Here is a 22,147-nt window from a genome sequence, read left to right as displayed (position 1 = left end):
TGCAACCACGGTCAAGTGGGTAATCAGTGTAGCTCAGTGGTAAGAGTGCTCAACCATGCCTGGGAAGACCAAAGCTGACCCTGGGTTCGGGTAAGGGGGTAGAGGTACTGGGTGTGAAATGTGGTGAACATATCAGCTACAATGGCTGCCTTTTATCATAGTGAAATAGTAAAGTACAATACTTCATTGAGCTACAATGGCTACTGTGTTCTATGACAAACATAAAGCTACATCTATATTTTCCTTTCGCTCATTCTTTCATCCTGAATTTGGATAACCACAAAATGTGATCAAGCCTGTTTATGATCAACTTTCCTCTATGTAAAAAAAAAAGAATTAGTTAAAAAAAATGAGGGTGGGGCATAATCAAGCCTTTACATATGACCAATTATTTCTTTCACTCTCTTAAAAAAAAAAAGTAATAAAAACATATCCACTATCAGTTATCACCAGCTGCTTTATGTACAATAATCCGACACAAAATGAGAGTGATGTACGATCTAACTGATTTATGTGATTGGTGGGAACAAGCATGGTGGGTGGACCAACAGACCCTTAGGGACACTATGCTGAATCTCTAGGGAGAGTCAACACGGAATATTAGATCACTCAGCTACAAATAAAACTAAATATAATCAAGATGCTAACATCGGCATCCTTGCCTATTCATAGCTCAGGACACCGACCCTGGTGTCTTCGTATGGTACATACATATACCAAGCCTTTTTCCCCCTTACAAGGGAGGTAGCCAAAAAGGAAAAGGCATAAAATCATTCCCACCCATTCTATCCCTGAATACACTCCACACCCCTCCACCCTCCCTCTTATCTTAGCACCTCCTGGATGGTAAGGGTTAATTAAGAGGGTTAGGAGAACAAGAGAAGTAAGTTTAGGGAGAGGAAGAGAATATGCGGATCAATTTTTTAGAGTAATGAAGATATGAAAGAAGTTTTTGGCAAAGGGTAAGGATGTCTTTTGGGCTTTCATGGATTTAAAGAAGGCATATGACGAGGGTGACAGGAAGTCATTGTGGATTATGTTGTAGATATATGGGATGTGGAAAAGGTTTGAGGGCAGTCAAAATTCCTTATGGTAGTTCTAGAGCTTGTGTTGAGGTGGGAAGTGAGGAAAGTAATTTGTGGTGAAGGTGGGTCTGTGTCATAATTATGTAAAAAAAGCCTACCCAAAGTTGTATCTTCTTTGTCTAAGTGACTCATCACTTTGTTCTGTATTCTCTACAGTCAAATGGAATGAGTAGCAGATGGTTCCTCATTTCCACAGGTACTGATCTATCAAGAATTTAACATCAGGTTCTTTAATCAGCAACAAACCCAATCTGGCTGGTGCATCTCTCCTCTCATCCTAGTTGGTTCTACAATCCACTGTATCATTACCTTGTCCATACCTATATTTAACAGATTAATACTTCAAGATGTTTCAGTTCCACACACTACCCAGTCTTCCTAGTTCACCTCTCCACAGCTGTTATCTATGGACTACATTATCATATCTTTATTGCTCCCTTCAACTACAATCCCATATCTTGCTACATCTCTTGGTTATCTTCTTCATTCCATGCCCACATCTTTCACATCTATAAATTAAGCATTTCCTTCCAAGAGTACCACCTCATCCACCTTCATCATCATATCTCAACTCTTCTTTCATGTCATCTCCCTTTCTCCATACACTGTACTTCCAATTGACTACACCGATATTCAGACCTTTTTCTTATTTGGTCTAAACTAGACATTATATACAAAGTTCCTCTCTCCTCAGATAACTTTCTTCTAATATAGCTCATAAAGCCATAAATATTGGCATACACCATCTTTTAGAGCTCCATATGCTGACTTAACTTTTTTCTGTAACACTTTTTCCAGATACTGATTTCACAATTACATTTCTGGTCCATCCTCCTCCTGCAAAACTCTGCTTTTTGTCTCCATCCATTCATCAATTAATGTTTAAGCTATATCAAATATATCCTAATTTTTGCTCTCTCCTCATCCAAAACTTTATAAACTTGACCAAGTCTGTGTGTTTACATAGTTGTATCTTACAGGAAGGGGAGCTATGCTCGTGGTGTCGTGTCTTTGTATCTTGCAGTGTTTAGTTTGCTCTTAAATTCGTGTATAGTTTCTCCACACACTATTGTTTTATCCAGTTTGTTCTAGATATCCACCACTCTATGTGGAAAACTTTTTTTTCAGATCTCTTCTATAACTATCCTTTTTTATTTTATGTCACCTTGTATTTCTTTTATCCCAGTTTAGTAAGTCCTCTCTATCAAGGATTTTTGTGACCATGATTCTACAAATGGTCAACAGGTCGCTTCTTTCTCTTCTTTGTTCCAAAGTCAATAATTTCAATTTAGCCAGTCTCTCCTCATATGAAAGATTTGATGGTGTGTGTGTACATGTGTGTATTTACCTTGTTGTATCTTACAGGATGGGTAGCTGCACTCATGATGTCCCACCTTTGTATCTCAGTGTCTAGTTTGCTCTTAAATTCATGTATGGTTTTTGCACACTATTGTGTGTGTATTTTACCTACCTAGTTGTATTGTACGGAAAGAGCTATGCTCGCAGTGACCCGTCTTTGTATCTTTCAGTATCAAGTTTGTTCTTAAATTCTTGTATAGTTTTTGCACTCACCGTTTCCTCATCCAATTTATTCCAGATATCCACCACTTTGTGTAGGAAAATATCCTTTTTCAGGTCTCTTCTATAACTATCCTTTTTAAGTTTCTTTTCATGTCCTCTTGTTTTTCTTTTATCCCACTTTAGTAAATCATCTCTACTGAGGACTTCTATCCCTTTCATAGTTCTGTAGATGGTCAGTAGATCTCCTCTTTCTCTTCTTTGTTCTAGGTTTGGTAGTTCCAGTTTGGACAATCTTTGTTCATACGTCAGTTTGGAAAGTGTTGGTGCCACCTTTGTCGTTGCTCTTTAAATTCTTTCTAATTCCATTATATTCTTCTCTGTACTGGGTGTCCATAGTGTAACAGCATACTCCAATCTTGATCTTATCAATGTAACTAATATTTTCTTCACCATTTCTTCATCCAAGTAGAAGAAGGTTTCTTCGACTATTTTGTTGATATGTTTGTCTAGTGCCATGTCATTGCTGATAATTACTCCTAGCTCCCTTTCTGAGTTAACTTTTTTAACTTCCTTTGTACCAGTTTTATATTATCCCGATACTCTATCTTTACTTTTTTCAAATTCCATTATACTACATTTCTTGATGCTGAAGTTCACCTCACACTTTTGACTCTATTCTAAGACTTTATCTAGGTCTTTTTGTAGTGATTTACCATTTATGTACCTATAAAACAGTTTTGGTTCATCTTTGTATTTTTCTACTACACCTCTTTCAAAACTGCTTTCTTACTCCCTGTGAATTCTGGTATAGGCATTCCTAGTTCATCTGTAAGCTTTTGTTGTATTGCTTTTCTTCTTTCTTCATTTTCATCAAGCCAAATCCTTGGCCTTATTTGCAATCCCACCATTAGTTAAACCAGTCCTGTTTTTGCTTTTTCCCTTCTCTGGTCTTTGGCACATGTTTGTTCACTCCTAGGTTGTAAATGTCAAGAAAGATTTCCCATTTACTTCTTATTCCTACAGTATTCATAAATTCCTCCCAGTTTGTTTCTATAACGAATTTTTTCAACCCTAAGTAATCTGATTTCCTAAAATTGAGTCCCCTTGCCTGTGTGATTCATTCCTGTGTGTGTGTTTCTATTACAGAATAACTTAATACCCCATTTTGCATCAGTTCAACTCAATTGTTTTCAACTTTAATGTTTTGTGTGTCTGCATATGTGCACAAAAGCCCATATCGTGCCTCATGAGTGTGTGCACATGCATTTCACAAAGGTGCAGGTTAATCTACAGCAGGACCTGTGGGTAAGGAAGCAGTCTCATCCTCACTGTAGCTGTGTGACGTGCCATGGTGATTGGCCTGTGTGGTTTGCCACGGTGTTGCTGCTCCGTAGGCTGGGTAGTTGTTGTATTGGAACGTCCTCAAGTCTCCCCACAAGGGCACCCCGCCACTCCCGCCCCCTCCTGCATGAGTGCCAGAAGTTCCTCTGCTCCCACTGCTACTGTTGCTTCCTCCACCTCGACTACTGGCCCGCTCGCGGTTTCTTTCACTTCCCGCTTCGGCTCCATAGCCTGCAATGTAAATAATTAATCAATAAAAATGTTTTTAATTCATCAAAATATCCCCTACTCAGTCTTAAATGTAAAACTGCATTAGAAATCATGGTAATCATAACAAAACACCCATGCACACTTCTCTGCAAAAAAAAAAAAAAAAAAAAAAAAAAAAAGGTTTTCATACGAGTTTTTCCACTGTCACCCATCCTATTTGGGTGTGTAAAACATACAAAATGCAAAGAAGGAACAATTTCTATCATTTATTCAAATGCTATAGCAAGAAAACAAGTTTATAGCCTTCAAACTCTCTCCTAATTTCTCATCCCCAAACAATCTCTCCTTACATTCCTTGCTACTTCCCTCCTGGTCTCAGCACAATGGTTTTTAATGAAGGACAGACACTGAAGATGAAGAAGAAGAAGAAGAAGAGGAAGAAGAAAAATAACTAAGAGGAAGAAGAAGATCAGGAAGAAGAGAAAGAGGAAGAAGAGGAAGAGAAAGAAGAGGAGGAAGAGTACAAGGAGGAAGAAGAGGAAGAGATAGCAGAGGAAGAAGACAACTAAGAAGGACCAGCATACAGTCCCTTAGCAGAACTGGTTAGTAAAAAATTAAGGAAATTTTTTTCTAGGACAAAAATATCATGGAAGTGAAAATAGTGTAAAACAAGCATGAAGATCAAATACTGCCTTCCTATTAATTCAAAGGATCTCAGAATACTGTGAAAGGTGGTTAGTCATCCAAGTGAAGGCTTGGAGATATATCTTCACAAAGAATAATAAACAAACAAAAAAGCAGGTGAGACTTCTTCTTTTGAACCAGTTAATTGTGATAAACTAATTTTGTTAACTAGGTTTGCACTGCATAGACTTTAAACAATCGTATGACTGCCTCCACAGGAACAGCTCAAGGTCAATACTATCTGGCTTTGGGATTCCTACCAAGCTTATGAAAACTATTCAAGTACTGTACAGCGACATGACTTCACAGGTCAGGGTGATGGGAACATACAGTACCCCATTCCACTTATTAACTGGTGTTCACCAGGGATGCCTTTTGTCACCATGCTTGTTTATCCTGGTGCTGGAATGGGTTGTATGTCAAGTAATAACTGGTGCAAGGGTTGGGAGACTTACCCTGAATGTCCTGGACTATGCTGATGACAAAGTGCTTTTAGCAGACAATATGCCCTAACTTGAACAAATGCTTGGGGGGTTCATGAGAGCAGTACAGAAAATAGGCCTCAGAATAAATGTAAACAAGACCAAAATAATGCATGCACAGAGAGGTCTCCAACATCAAGAAGGTAAGATAATTGTTGGATGCGCTTTTGAGAGAGTAGACAATTATGTGTACCTTGGATCATTATTAACTCAAAAGAATATCAAAAGTGTGAAATAGACACATAAGCACTAACAAGAGCTTTTTAGGCCCTTGACAAGCTTTTTTCTCTTCAATACTTGTCAAATTCTCATGCACAATGTTAGGGTGCCTGATGTACAATGATTCAATGATGCGTCAAAATACACGCATTATAAAACAAAGTTACAGCTGCAATCCTCATTCTCTTTCACCCTGAATGTTGATAACCACAGAAAATGCAATCAAGCCCATTCCCAGAATACAGGGGTCACTCAGCTACAACTACATAATATAATCAGGATGCATCACACCAGCATCCTTGTGTACCCCACTTGCACCTCATGACATGAACATCAGCATCATCATATGCTAGGGATTGAGAGTAGGCTGTTGTCAAGATCTAAACTATGACTGCCATCATTGATACAGGTTTCCCTCGCTATTCAATGGTTCAACAGCCGATACTTCATTTATACAATCCTTTTGAACTACACTTACTCATTTTTCAATGTAGTTGCTTGATTACATGATCACCACACAGTAAACAAACGCACAGCAATTGCAGCACCATCCATCGAAACTCGTTCCCACTCTTTATTCAGTTGTGTTTACTCTCTCAGACTGTGTATCAGTGTCTGTGTTTTGTGCTACTATTTCACATTCACTGTTGCTTTTATGAGAAATACATAATGTGATGGCTTCCAAGCAACCTGCAAGAACTATTACTGGCAAGATAAAGCCCAAAAGATTAAGGAAAAGTTTGTCATTCGAGAAAATAAAACTTGAAATTAAGTGGCATGAGGGAGGTGACGGGGCTAACTCCATCGCCAGAATCATGCAGTTGCCCCAATTAACTGTCTCCACAATAATTAAACAAGGAGACAGTGTAAAGAAAGCTGGTGAAACAGCTTATACATTAATGGCAATGACACTGATGAGGCAGAGGGAGCCAATAATGAAAAATGTAGAGACTAAGGCTGTGGATTGATGACCTGTCTCACCACATCAATTCTCTTTCTACCTTCCTTGTGACAACAAAAGCCCTCTCAATTTATAATGATCTCCATAAGAAATGATATGAAGTTGAGGATGGGTCAACTTTCAGTGCCAGTAAGGGTTGGTTCAACCGTTTTAAAGCCCGAGCAGCCCTACACAACAAGATGACTGGTGAGGCAGCACGTTCTGATGAGCCTGTCACTGCAACATTCATACCATCACTGTAAAAACACATGCAATAAACTATGATGAGACAGGCCTGTATAAAAAGAAAATGTCATCCAGAACCTTTATTGCTATGGAGGAGAAAACAACGCCAGGATTCAAAGCATCCAAAGACAGATTAACTCTGGTGCTGGGTGGTAATGCAGCTGAGGACCTGAAGCTGAAGCCTTTACTTATCTACTGCTGTGAAAACCCAAGGTCACTTAAGTCCTATGTGACAGAATATCTCCCAATGATATACAGATCCAATAAGAAGGCCTGGATAACATCTTCTATGAACCAGCATTATGTTACCAAAGAAAATATTACAAACTGTTTCTTCCTGCTGGTTGACAATGCCCCAAGCCACCCAACAACCATGGGAGATTGGGCAGATAACATAGAGGTGATATTTCTGCCCAAAAACATGACAACACTCACCCAGCCCATGGACCAAGGTGTGACTGCCACTTTCAAGGTTACAAGTGCCGCACAATGAGTCAGCTGATTAACATGACTGACAACCTAGACAAGCCTACAGTCAAGCAGTTCTGAGCCAATTATAATACCAAGAAAGCCATTGACAATATCAATGCAGCATGGCAGGAGGTGACAGAAAAAACAATGAATGGCTGCTTCAAGAAACTGTGGCCCAAATGTGTCAAGCCAGCTGACAATTTCATTGGATTTAGTGATGTGACACCCATTTGTAAGGACATCATCAGGCTCTCACATATGGCTGGCTTCAAGGAGTGGATGAAGATGATGTGAATGAATTGCTACAGTCCCATGATAAGCCACTCAGCAATGAAGATCTGATGGAGTTGGAACAAGAATGAGCTCTCCATGGCAATGATGATGATGATGATGATGATGATGCACCCCAGCGAGGCACTGACATCCAAACACTCCATGAGGTGTTCTCTGGCCTAGATGCAATCATTGAAAAAATAAAGAAAAGGGACCCAAACCCAGCACAAAATAGAACAGTTGCCTATAATGTGGAGCAAGCCTTCAAGGTCTACTTAGATATATTCAAGGCCAAGAATGAAAAAGGCAAAACAAACCACCATTTCCAGCTTCTTCAAACCTGCTGCTCCCTCCCACCCAGTCCCTACCCTGCATCAGCTGATCCAGACTCCCCTCCGCCACCTCTCCAGTCTACGTCTGGCCCTCTTTGTCCACCTCTGCTGCATAGGATTCATCAAACCCTACCACTTCTGAGGACAAGGAGGAGGCTTCCTCAGGATTTTAGTAAGACTAGTCATGAAAGGTATGTGCGGTGCAGGATCAGGTAACTAATAGCTAGTGACATTCTACAGAGGCTCTTTTCTGCTCTTTCCAGTATATATATGCCTACCAGGGAAACAGCTGTATATGTGTATGTATATATATATATATATATATATATATATATAATCTATAATCTCTTTGGATGGCATGGAAAAGTGTTATATATCTCTCGATGTAGACTAGGCCAAGGCTACTCTCCCCATTAAAATAAATCCTATCAAAATTCGCTACCCAATCGTTCATTATTCGATTTGGTTTTCAGGAATGTAACCCAATCGTATAATGGAGGGAACCTGTAGTCCTTCCTCTCCTCACACATGGAGTCTCACAGAAACTCTAGAGCAAAAATAATAAGCTTTGAGAATGACCTCCTGAAGACCAAGTGACCCTATATTTGACTTGGGTCTTGGCACCTGGAGGATACGACTGTATGGCCCAGGATCTAATACATCAGCCTGTAGTCATTGACTCAATCAGATCTGCAAGACTCAGATGGCTGGGTTATATCCTCAGAGCAGGGCATGACAGACATGTCAATAGTCTTTCAAGAAGTAATGTCAGGTAGAAGACCCATGCCTATGGGCCAATCCTGAACAAGATGGAATAATATGGTGGTGACAGACCTGGAGCTCTTCAAGGTGAACCCAAAGAGGATGAAGAACTGGCCAAAGACCATAGAGCTTGGAGGCAAATTGTTGTAGCTGCCACAGGCCTCAACAGGCCTATAGTGCCAGGGGAGTGAATGAATGACAAGGCTTTACTCATCATTGTACCTACCCAAGAACCAATAAAATCCACATGCCCTTGCTCAATATACATTTTATAAATTCCGTATGGCACTGATGACCACCCTCAAAGTGAAGATACTTACTGCAACCAACACATGGTTCCTGCACAAGACAGTCATACAATACTGATCTCAGAATAAGTCATCTCCTATTTGTTCATCTCCAAAACCCATGAACATCCTCACCTCAATTTGGAGGTGCAGCCAGATGGGCTGATGTCACTGGACTAGACCCAGGATCTCTATCAACTTTGAATATTTCTTCCATTTTTTCACAAAGTGAGAGATAACACCTGGTGACTACAACCCCTACTCCTTAAAAGCATGTGACATACAAAGTCACATGGTATTATAGCAGATATCTGTCCTTTCTTCCCAGAGATCTTTGAGAAGGCCCAACACCATTGCCAGTTGCTGCGAGGCTGTAGATTCATTGGTGAAGCTCAAAGCAATGATTATCATTATATTCTTCATTCTTTTGTATACTGAAGTATACATTACACAGTAAAATATATTTCCTTATGTAAAAAAGCCATACAGTTTACAATTCTAAACAAATGAACAAACATTACACTTACAATATTCAAATTCAATGAAAAAAACTTGCAAGATTTTTCATGGCAATACACTGCAAAAGCCCTATCAAAATGGAAAATTCAAAACAAAGTCCTACGAGAAAAAAAAAGTTACATACCAGCAAGTTGGTTCAGTGCAGCTGCGTACTGGACAAAGTTTGTCTGTCGGTCAGCCATCGTATTTGCTAGGAAAAAGAAAAAGAAATCTATATCAACATTTCATATTATTCTATACATTCTCAGAATAACTGCAGCAGTGGTACATATTGTCATCTTATAAAAATATCGTAGTACCCATGTCATTTGGTTATAATTATTTCCTTTATATTTCAAATGCGGTATAATCAAGAAAGTCCACATTTCATAATACACCCCATACAAACTGACATGTTAGGCACTATAATGCTGTATATGGTCTCCACAGCACAAACAGCATAATGATAAAACTCAACCATGCAACCTGTGGCTCACTCCATACAGCTTGAACAACTACACTTATACATCCTTTCAATGGATTTCTGATGCAACATACAAAACCTGGATTCTGTGTTGGTTTTACAAGCAAATGTGCTGTTGAGCCAAGAAAATACATGAAATTCATCCTGAAAAATATTTAAATGAAGTTGTTTATGAATGGCAGGAACAATCATGTAGGGTCATTGTGCATGGTGCTAACATTACAGATAGAAGCTTGTATAGTATCTTGCTATTTAGTGTAAGACTAGTGATGGGTAGTTAAGTCAGTTCATATCGAATGAAACCCAGAAGAATCATGTGATCAGTAGGAAGTACTTGATGAACAAGCTCAAACACCCCCAAGGAGCCCGACATGATCTAGTTCTTCTCAGATGAAAAGACCTTTGTCCAACATCAAAAGGTGAACAAGAGGAATGACAGATGGCTTTGCACCAGCCCCAATGAAGTCACCCATGTTATGCACACGAAGTTCCCATTGTCTATGATGGTCTTTGGGGTCGTGAGCAACGAGGACCAACTTTTTCCACTTTCTTCCCACAAGATCTTAAAAGCCAATGTAGCAGCCTACATCGAGACACTGGAGACAACTGTCAGGCCCAAGATCAAGAGTTTCTCTGGGGGAGATCCATGTGTTCAAACAAGGCTCTACTCTCTCTAATACAGAGTGCACAACCCAGGAGATCATGGCTGGAAATTTTCATGATCACACTACCTCAAACATTTAGGCCTCCTAGCTTTTCTGACTTAAACCCTGTGAACTAAAATGTCTAAGGCATCAGTGAAATGGAGACCAACAAACATGCCAAAATACCAAGGGCTCACTGTACATTATCACCAATATAAATAAAATTCACCTGAAAAATTCATGCTGTCATTTCAGAAGCTGTATCAAACTAGTAATCAATAACGATGATAGCTTTACTAAATGGCCTTTAGCTATGTGTATATAAGAATAAGTGTACCAAATTCTGTAACAATATACTGGTTTTTCTAATATACACTCTTGCCTACCACAGGGATCATTTAGTGGCCTACCATCACCACCACTAGATCATGTAGCAAATTAGAGCTGTGGGTGTTCCCACCTTGACCCATCCACACCTTCAACGGGGATCACAAGGTCCTATACCCAACTCCAGTACAGATAATGACTAGCAATCCCTAACTCTCAAGGTCCACGACACCCTGACAACTGTGTATTTTGTGTCCCACGGCAGTTTGTCTATGAGGGAGGGAGGGGTGGGGGGGAGGGGGAGAGAAGGTGACGGAGGCAGCGAACTAGGCTCGCCGTGTAATGCTCTGAGGTGATCTGAATCTTTGGCAACTCCGTTCAGCTTGTATACCCAGGTCAGGTCACGACCTGTGCTCTTAATTGACATGCGGGCAAAGTGTCAATGCCTGGGAGGCCAAACGCAATACATTCTCAAATCACAGATCTAACCTGGATGAAATGTATGGCTGGTACTCGACATGCATTCCTCAAAGAACAGTTGTCAGTCCTAGTGGAGGCGGGTGAGGTACACGTGTTCTTGGTCACCATGGGATCACAGACACTGACAGGGTTCATTCTTAGACCGCTGATCTGACCAGGATAGAATGTATACGGAGTTGGGTACTGCATATATGTTCCTCAAGGAAGCTCTGTCCCACCCACAGACCTCGAGGAAGTGTTGTTCAACCCGACACAGCCAGGTGGGTGCAAATTCATCTCCATGGGGCTTCTTGTAGATCAACAGGATCATGGGATGGAGGACAACTGCCCCAATATAAGTATTTACCTAGTTGTATTATATGGGAAGGGGAGCTATGCTCATGATGACTTGTATTTGTATCTTGCAATATCCGATTTCTTAAATTCTTGTATAGTGTTTGCACACACTATAGTTTCATCCAATTTGTTCGAGATATCCACCACTCTGTGTGGAAAACTTTTTTTTTTTCCCCCAGACCTTTTCTATAACTGTCCTTTTTGAGTTTCATATCCCCTTGTTTTTCTTCTATACCACTGTAATAAGTTTTCTCTGTCAAGGACTTCCATGCCTTTCATGATTCTGTAAATGACCAATAGATTGCCTCTTTCTCTACAATCTTTGCTCATATGTCAATTTTGAAAGTGTTGGGGCCATCTTTGTCATTGCTCTTTGGATTCTTTATATTTTCCTTATATTCTTTTTTGTATTGGGTGTCCATAGTGTTGCAGCATACTCCAATTTCAGTCTTATCAGTGTGACTAGTATTTTCATTACCATTACCTCATCCAAGTAATTAAATGCCACCTTTATTGATCTTAATGAATTGTAGCTTTCTCTGACTATTTTATCTATCTGTTTGTCTGAGGACATGTCTTTGGTGATGATTCTTCCTAGGTCCTTTTCGGAACCAACTTTATTTACTTCCTTTGCACTGATTTTATATTGTCTTGATATACTTTTTTTACTTTTTCCAAATTCCATTATACTACATTTAATATTGAATTTCACTTCCCACTTCTGACTCTTCCAGACCTTGTCCAAGTCTCTCTGTAGTGATTTGCAATCTTTTTCTGTACTTACTTTCTTTAGTTGTTTTGCGTCATCTGCAAAGAAGTTCATATAACATTCTACAACTTCATCCATGTCATTTACATATACAGACGCTCCTCAACTTACGTTTTAGTTACGTTCCGAACGGCCGAACGTAAGTTGAAAATGAACGTAAGTTGTTACTGTACGTTCTAGTAATGTATGACCGTTCATACTGTACTATACATCCGTAAATTCTATTACCATATCTTATAAAACACCCCTAAATCATTAATTATACACATAACATTGTAAAATACAGTAAACATCCACTTATCCGAACTCCAAGGAGAATTAGAAATGTCCGATTAACCGAAATGTCCGGTTAATCCGACTTTGTATGGTTCATTCCTGTAGGGTTTTATGCGGTAATGTCAGCTGCAATATTCATACCTGTAAACTTAACATACACATGGAAATACTTAAAATAGTCCATAAACATATTCTATAGAGTATAAACAGCCGATCAGGTGTAAACATGGAGTGTGCTGCCACCGTGTGAGCACTTAGTGAAGCTTGCGGGTGGCGCAGGGGTGGCGGAAGAGGCGGTGGGGTGTTTGAATGTTCGGTTGAGATCCAAATACGTTCGGTTGAAGCGATGGCTACCGTATTGAGAAAATGTTCGGTTAATGCGATTATTTGGTTAAAACGCGTTCGGACAAGCGCGAGTTTACTGTAACATTAATTTCAAATAAATCAAATTCAAGCAACATAAATGGAGATGGTGGAGGAGGAGGAGGCAAGGCAAGTTCAGTCTGTCGTTTGTGCCATGTAAACAATGGACGCAGCGTCATGCGCAAGTATCGTTTGAACTACGGAGAGCGCGCTAAACTAAAAAATTCACTCAAAATTTTTTTTTCTAACTTTTTTTTACAGTCAGTTCAAACGTAAAATCGAAAAAACGTAAAACGAATGAACGTAAGTAGAGGAGTGTCTGTATAGCAAACATTATCAGAGCCAAGTGTGTGTATATATATATATATATATATATATATATATAAATATATATATATATAAATAAGTGCGAATACAAAACACAGGAATCTTAGTTTGAGCTTATTCCTGACTAGTTTCGCAAATAAACTTTTTCAAAGGAATGGTGTACAGGATGAGTGGCAGGGTTTTTGTAATACAGATCTCTCCCAGTGCCTTCCCACATTGCCAGCATTGTAGTGGTGAGACATGTGAATAGCAACAGAAATTAAATGAAAATTATAGTAAATTTGTCATCTATATTTCTTGCCATTACAATGCTGGTAACATATGAAAGCAGTGGAAGAACTCTGGATGCACAAAAAGCATTAAAACCATACCAACACAGAATAAACCTGACAGACTCCAACTGTCCCAGCATCAACCACCACATAGAAGACATTGGGTACCCGATTCTACGCTGCCCTACTCTCAATATATCCAGACAATATAAAATCCCTTCTCTGGTTGACTTATGGGCTGAAATGGATCTGGCAAGTTACCTGTGGGAAACAGGGCTTCTGCTTCTTGCCACAGAGACCTGTGGAAACATAAATTCCCCAAATGCCATAACTTTATACTTATTGAAATTTGTAACATCACAATAACAGTAAAATACTCATGAGCACACACATTAGGAATTTAAACAATATGTGCTGTAACTCATGTTGCCATGAACCAGTATTCTTATCAGTGGTCACTGGTCTGCAGAAATTTTCAAGTAAAGACACTCGGATCACAAGATCACCAAGTGATTTCTGAAATTCCTGAAGGCTGAATCATTTGGGTACAATAACAAGGATATCATCTATGTAGTGCAACCAAGTTACGGAATTCAGAGGGATAGGTGCAGAAGACAAAGAATGCCAACACATCCTGGAGGCGACACTTTAAGCAATAGCAAGACCAGTGCACATGCAACAAAGAGTTAATTACATGTGACCCTAAGAAGACATTTGGAAGCAGTGGTTATTCATGGATCAAATACAACAGAAAAAAACAAGGGAATGTTGAAAATTGCACCCCAAGTAATTCACTTGTTTCCTGTGATAAAAAAGTTTTAGGATATCCTATGACTTGCCCTGGCCACAAGAACTTTCATGACTTTTCCTGTCCCTTACCCATTCTGTCCTCACATTTTATGAGGAAAATAAATAAATAAATAAATAAATAAATAAATATATATATATATAGTAACATGCTAACAGAGGTTCGTGTCCTTGGCTGTGCCATGTTTCAATTTCTGCATGTATGCCTCCAAGGTTCTTGCTGTTGATGGCTTAGAATTAAAAGTGAATTGTGGTTGATAAATGTAAATCTATTTACTGGGACCCATTCAGCATTGTACATATATACATGCATATATATATATATATATATGCAATAAAAACACTAGGAGCGTGTGTTCACAAATGCCTAAGTAACCACTAGGAAAAGTAAACTAACGAAGCAGAGCGCTTTCATATAATTACATCTTCAGTGCAGATACAAAGAAGGAATTATCCTTCTTTGTATCTGCACTGAAGATGTAATTATATGAAAGCGCTCTGCTTCGTTAGTTTACTTTTCCTAGTGGTTACTTATGCATATATATATAGATATATACATACATACACACTTTGTATTTATTGTCTGTGTACTTAAAAAATATTTAAGCAAAATATTGATCATTCAATAAAAATTTTGTCCTCAAATTGTGTTTACTCTGCCATAAACTGTTTGCAGTTACCATCTTCAAAGAATGCCCAGGATGGCTAGTGCATGGACTATAGCATGGTGGAGGCAGGTTTTCAAATCAATGCTAAAAATAGTACCACCAAACTATACTGTACTATAAGAAAGAAAAGAAAAGAAGAGAAAAAAAAATCTTTAATTTCAGCTGATATCAAGTTAAAAATACATGGCTACCACCAAGTCAAACCTATGTAAAACATGGGTATCTCAAGAGTTATGTTTTGCATATCCGGAGCTGACAGCAGGCCAGATTGTAAATACACCATCATTTGCTTAATTCATTATAGGGATATTCACAATGCAAGTACTGTGGTTGCAATTATGAAATATCTAAATTTCCACACACAGTGAGCACATACAGCTACATAAATGAGCACCATGCCAATAACAATGTACAGTACCTACAAGCAGTTCATTCTTTTATGCAATAACCTTAAAAATTCTGTTTAGCCAAGTACACTTAACTTTAGATTTACTTCAAGGAAATAAAAGACAGTCATTGGCCCTCCCACCAGTTGAACTGCATCACCAAGGCCCAGCAGTTACATCCACCCCATACATGGACTGGGAGGACTGCCCTCCCATCTTCATGACCTTGACTTGGCCTCCCTTACTAGCTCTTTCACCACCATGAAGGTCACAGCTCGTGCACACTAATATGTAATGTGTGGACAGGAGCACATCACTCAAGATCACTCTCGCCAACAGCTTCAAACAAAGAACAAAGATTGTCATCACTGGTTTTTACCAGAGAACAACTTTCCAAATTACACTACCTACAATGGTTCCTTCAGTCTCATCAAAAGGAACCAAGCCAAAATCCATCTTGTCATCCTCATCAGCCCATATGGAATGAATTGCCACACATCTTCACAATGCTTGACTTAAACCAGACTGTAGTCATTTTTAGTTTTATTGATTGCAGGGCATTTGCACACTTTTATGTCCAAATTCCTTTAATAAAAACCTAGTAGGTAATTTCTTATTATACAAGGTGGGAGCCAGAGTACGGACAAGACAGACCAATTGTGAGAGTGGTATAGGTAGAGGGAAAAAACAAAGGTATTCGTGTGGACAGCTATATTACAGGTGCTTTGGGAATTACATGTGGTCACCCAAAAGGACAAACTAGGACACATGGTCATGAGAGGATGTTGTTGGGAGGTTAGCTATAGATGACTAGGAGACCGGGAAGTATCCAATGCAGAGATGGGAATTGTGAATGGCAAGGAATCACAGGTAATGAGATACTTAGGCTGCACAAGTTGTTCCTAAAGAAAGCATTCTGTTAGATCTGAGCTGTACACAGAGTGGAGGATAGTGTGATGACAGACCGATCCACCACTGTTATGCAGGAGGCAACAGTGTACATATAGTCTGTTATCTATACCAGATGGAATGAAGCAAAAGTCATGTGTGAACCAGTAAACAATTGCATTATAAGCAAACTATGGCAAGAGATCTTCATAGGGTTTCTCCTCTGTGGTTTTATACTCGGGAGCAACCTGGCTTGGTAAAACTTCAATAGGTCACCTACATGTATTTCCCCTTCTCAGTACTTGTATCAAGTTTCTGCTTAATGCAAAGGAATGTAGGGTGATATGTGTTGTTACCTCCCCTACCTCATTAACCTCATCCATGAGGCTCAATAGTTACGTTCCCCTTCCCATCAAATGTACATTAGTGGTTAAACCATGTTCATGACCTCCCCACTATCTCTGTCACCATCAAGGTCTTTGCATGTGTGCATTAGATTTCATGTGGGCCCTGCTGTGCATGTGCTGTGGCTTCCTGCACTGCTTCTAACCTGGTTACTGGCCATAGGATGACCCTTCATCCACAAGGAGCTAAGATAATAGGGAAATGGATAACGGATGGGAGTGGTATGGGTGAGGGTGGAAGAAGGCTATTATAGACGTAAATGGGAGGCAAAATGGCAAACATCCCCAATGTTCCACCAACATTTCAGATCATTAAGGGCTGTGTGATGAGGACCACTCCCTGCCAACACTATTACCCAAGGGGCAAGCAAATTGCCAACTTGCAATCATCTTCACCCAGAGGTGCAGCCATGAAGGATAATGCATCGTCATTGAACAAGCCCAGAAATCCACTCGCTATCACTCACCTTCTTCAAACTTATCTTTATTCTTTCTCTTTGTTTACTTCCATAATAGCAAGACCATACAAAAGTGTCTGGCCTCCCAATTTTCTACCTGGTGGCAAAGAAAACAGGCCAAGCCCCTACATGTATCCAACACACACAAAATCATAATTTACATACATATACCAAGGCTTTTTTCCCCTTACAAGGGTGGTAGCCAAAAAGGAAAAGGCATAAAATCATTCCCACCCATTTCATCCCTGAATACACTCCACACCCCTCCACCCTCCCTCTTATCTTAGCACCTCCTGGATGACGGGTCATCCCTGCACCTTGTCCACTGCCCAGGGTCAGAAGCAGTGTCGCAAGACACAGCACATCCACAGCAAGGCCGCTTCATTAAATCGGCGACCCCCCCCTCTTCGTCCTCACATGCATAAAAGTATCATCATTCCTTTATGAATAGGAACTTTAAACGTAATACAAATAAACATCAATGACCTCACAAGTATTTTTAATGTTGCAACAATTGTAACTTGGACAACATACAAAGAACACTAATAAAGGAAACCAAAGTAATACCTCAAACCACATGCCAATATCACAATATAAACTCTACAAGGGATTTGTAGAAGCCTTGCTGTGGATGTGCTGTGTCCTGCGACACTACTTCTGACCCAGGGCAGTGGACAGGGTGCAGGGATGACCCGTCATCTAGGAGGTGCTAAGATGGGAGGGAGGGTGGAGGGGTGTGGAGTGTTTTCGGGGATGAAATGGGTGGGAATGTTTTTGTGCCTTGTCCTTTTTGGTTACCCCCCTGGTAAGGGGGAAAAAAGCCTTGGTATATGTATGTATGTATGTACAAGGGATTTGTGGGAAAACCCTATTCCACCAGTGGTGTTCCTCAGGAAGACGGGTCTGCTCGGCCAGATGATCTAGGGAACGACAATATCCCATATTCACTAAATATACCACAATCTGGAACAACAAAACTCGCCACAATAGTGTACATTAAAGAAACTTACTAACAGACTCAACAACAAAAATAATCACAACCCAAACCCAGTTGAAGAAAAACAAACCATACTGCCCACAACATCAGATGCCCATTTCTGAGGACACTTTTCATCTCCCTAACCACCTCCCAAGACATTTACAGTGAGACCTCTCAATAACGGACATTAATTGGCTGTGTTTGTGGTGTTTTCGGTGCTGTTGTTTATTGCGTGCAATCACTATGCCACCCAAAAACCACTCCAAAACACCGAAAACACAGCAAAAACAATGCAAATACAGCTAATTAACGTCCGTTAATGAGAGGTCTCACTGTACTTGCTTCCCTCATTCTATAATTCAGGAAACAAGTGAATGTCTGGGGAAATGAAAAGTGTCACAAGAAATAGGTATCTGGGTATGAATACAAAAAAAATGTATGAAGGAATGATTGTGCAAGCAAGCACCATGGGGACAAGATTTGGAATTTAGGAGATAGCAAGAACCTAAATGTGTTTGAGATAAAATGGTACAAAGTATGGTGGGGGCTATAGGTTTAAAACATTTCAAGCTGCCACACCTCTTATGGCAGGGTAGACAGGAAGGCACTGCAAAAGGTACCTAAGAACACCAAATCATATTAAAAACTAGAGAAAATCACTAAGTCATGGAGATTGAAACACTAAATCAAAGGTATTCCACTCCTGTTTGGTATATAATTAATCTATACAACCAGGGTATGGAAACTACTTTTACAAGATTTCCTTTAAGTTCAATAACTTAACACTTTACTCTGATTCAGTAGTGTCACTACAGTGCCATCTTGAAAACTACTAGTTGAGTTCCCAAAACCTATCAATGAATCTGGGGGATTTGGAAATTGCCATCACTACATTATGGTGCTTAAATACATGGGAAGAGAATTTGCTGTTTTCTTAGTATCAAAATGGATTGTCCTGTTAGACTGAACTTGAGATTTTCATGTAAATCAACTGAATGGAAATACCTATTTGACAGAAATTATGAATTTGGCTTACTAGTTAACTGCTTTCACCAAGTTTACAGTCAACCCAAACTAATTTACTTATTACTCAGTAATCCAAGAAGACCATTTCCAAGAGGGTTCCATTACCATACTGCCAAATCAGTGATGTGATAGTGACCTTTTCTGGCTAAAGAACTGTAAAATTAGTGTTAATACCCTAATCCATAAGTAAAATATCTACCAAACAAGCGGAAAGAACATCTCAATGATTCCCACCAGATATTTGATTCAATGTTCATATGAACCACTTCAGGACAAGTGACTGGTATCTGCATGTGGTGGTCCTGCAAGATGGACAGCAAAATTGCCTATTTTCAAAACCTGCCAACCCCCTCACCTTCAGCAGGTGGTGCAGTCCTGAGGGGCTGACACTTAGTCTCCAGAATGAACCCAAGATTTCCTATTAACTTCTGCTGTATTTCTTACACTTTTCACATGTGAAAAGCAAGCAACCTGTCACTGCTCCCTTTACCCTACAACTTTCAGTGAGACACATGGAAACAGCCCTGCACTAATACAATACACTACAGCCCAAAGTTTTTTGCGAGATTTGTGGGAGTCCCCAAGGACCATTGCCAGCCACTGTGGGACTGCAAGGTTTTCCACTTCTGAAACAAGGCAGCAGCAACTATTAAAAAATAAATAAATAAATAAAATAAAATCTTCAGAATGGATTAATCCAATTTACACTATTTCTTGTATGAAAAACTGACCCAACAAACAATATCATTTTTGAATGGCTTTGTGAAACAGTTCAAATATACACACTTCTATACAATTGTAATGTGCAGTCATTCATAGTTGTTACGCAACATTTTGGTGAAAACAGGAGTAGCCATATATAGATTATAATTATTTATGGATTCCACCAATATGCCAACAGTGTCAGTTGCATCCTCACCATCTGGCCACTAATAGTAGAATGACATCGACAAGTACTTAGGAGGCCAATTTTACCTGTGCTGGGATCATGTCCTACTATCAGTGTGGCATAGCAAACACATGAACTTCACACTGCCAGTTTGCAATTCATTCTATGCTGCCTCATGAAGTATATAATCATGAGCAAGTAGATAAGGAGGAACACCATGAAATGAAGCAGTGGGGTTACATCAGCTTCAACTATGGAGGTGCTGTCCTGTTGTATTCCTTCTGAACTAAACAATGGGCTGGGGGTAGGGATAGCCCTCTATCAACAAGAAACTTAATAGTGAAAACAAATTCTAATATAAAGCCAGTGCAATCAGCTCAACCATAACTTACTGCACCCCTGAAGTCTACCACTTAAGAGCTGGGAAGCCATGAAATTTCAAATTAAACAATTGCCCACTACTCCACAAGGCAATACTATCAAAATGGCAATTCTTGCAAATATTACACTGAAATAACAGGCAATACAAAGAGAGATTTTACTGTTGAATTCTGATGATTGAATCACTTTAACAGAAAGAAACTACATTTTTTTTTCTTTCTTTTTGATGATACGGTTTAACATCACACACTCCCCCTATTGGGAGGCTAGGATGGTGCCCCTCACAGAGGGCTTTGTAGCATGGAATTTAATGAATCATGCCCTTGGTTCAACTTCACTGGTGACAGGATTCGAACCACCCTCCCTCGACATTCGCCACAAGTAACGACACCCTAACCCGCTCAGCCAATGAGCTTCCTTTTTTCTTTTTGAGGTAAGCAAATGCATTTCTCATCAATAACTAGGAGCCATCACCCACCTAAATTGGTTTTGTTCCACAGCCTCTACAACCTAATTATGGTAAGAAGAATGGGTCAATTTTCATCAATAATAATAATTGTTACCATAAGGTTTACTATCTGGAAACCTGCAGTCCCACAATGGCTGGCAGTGGTCCTTGGGCCTACCAACAGAACTTGCTGGGAAGCTACTTTGGACTGTTGCTTGTGTTATATTACTGTGGGGCAGTTTCTGTGTCACTAGTTGTACGAGGAGGGGAGCAGTTACTAGTTGGCAGCTCTCCTCAGATAAAAAGGTGGAGGAAACAAAGTTGAAGTTGAAAGAAAAAAAGCCTGGACCTGATTCACAGACCAATTGTCAGCCCACCTCCAGATGAAGATGAGGGGGATTGACAAGCTTTGAAAATGGTCAGCAAGGAGATTATTCTCTCTGCTGTTCATTTTGCAGGATCACTAGCAGGTGCCTATCCACAACTTTCACCACTAATTCAAACACTAGACTGAGATACTTATGTAATTAATATCATTCACACTTCACACCTACTCTCTTACCCTACAGCACTTATCACACTACCAATCACTATCAACGAGACTACATCAAATAGACCCATAACACAAATACAATACAATACACAGCAATATCCCCTTATCCCAATGCAACCAAACTGATAAAAACAAACATATGTATACAGTTCTCATAGGCAGAGCTCTAGCTAGTCCCCAAATAGGATCCTAGGCCAATTCACCAATACTAATATGAAGATATGAAACTAAGTCAAACAGAACAAAATACACTTAGACTCCATTGCAGCCACCATACATCACTGAACATGCTAACACAAGTTAGGCAGTAAAACAGAAAACATATGACCATACTGCCAGGCTGCCTCACTTATAATCATCTACATATTTACAAACTGTACACCACTGACAGTACAGACACGAACACAACATACTTGGGATGGAGTACAATGCAATGCATACTGTGAACCCAAGATTCAATGTGAAAAAAAATATATAACCAACAATATTCTATTCTTACACCATACATCCCCAAAGTGCCCATCATAAATATAAGAAAAAATAATAAAATAATGAAAATTAAATATACACATGACAATTTCACATTTTAGACCGATTTTCATAAAAGTTCAGCCACCCACTTGAGGCTTTA

The 22,147-nt window shown here is 39.5% G+C and overlaps 1 protein-coding gene across 6 annotated transcripts in view; it reads right to left on the bottom strand.

Annotated features, from left to right (window-relative positions):
* LOC143035806 (uncharacterized) overlaps positions 1-22,147 on the bottom strand; it is a 78,536-nt gene that overhangs the window by 39,551 nt on the left and 16,838 nt on the right. For 5 of the 6 annotated variants that reach the window (XM_076202780.1, XM_076202786.1, XM_076202785.1 and 2 more), the window contains exons 2-3: positions 9,497-9,562; positions 3,906-4,178 (exon numbers count right to left, since the gene is read on the bottom strand). In XM_076202780.1, the coding sequence (XP_076058895.1) occupies positions 3,906-4,178; positions 9,497-9,554 (331 nt within the window). In that variant the 5' untranslated portion in view covers positions 9,555-9,562. The remainder of the gene's footprint in view (positions 1-3,905; positions 4,179-9,496; positions 9,563-22,147) is intronic. The other variant, XM_076202782.1, reaches the window with a different exon arrangement.

This window comes from Oratosquilla oratoria, chromosome 19, assembly GCF_046742065.1.
Source record: "Oratosquilla oratoria isolate Oo_2021 chromosome 19, ASM4674206v1, whole genome shotgun sequence".
NCBI lineage: Eukaryota > Metazoa > Arthropoda > Malacostraca > Stomatopoda > Squillidae > Oratosquilla > Oratosquilla oratoria.
Note: the sequence above shows the minus strand (reverse complement) of the source record. Positions and strands in the feature narration are given on the sequence as shown.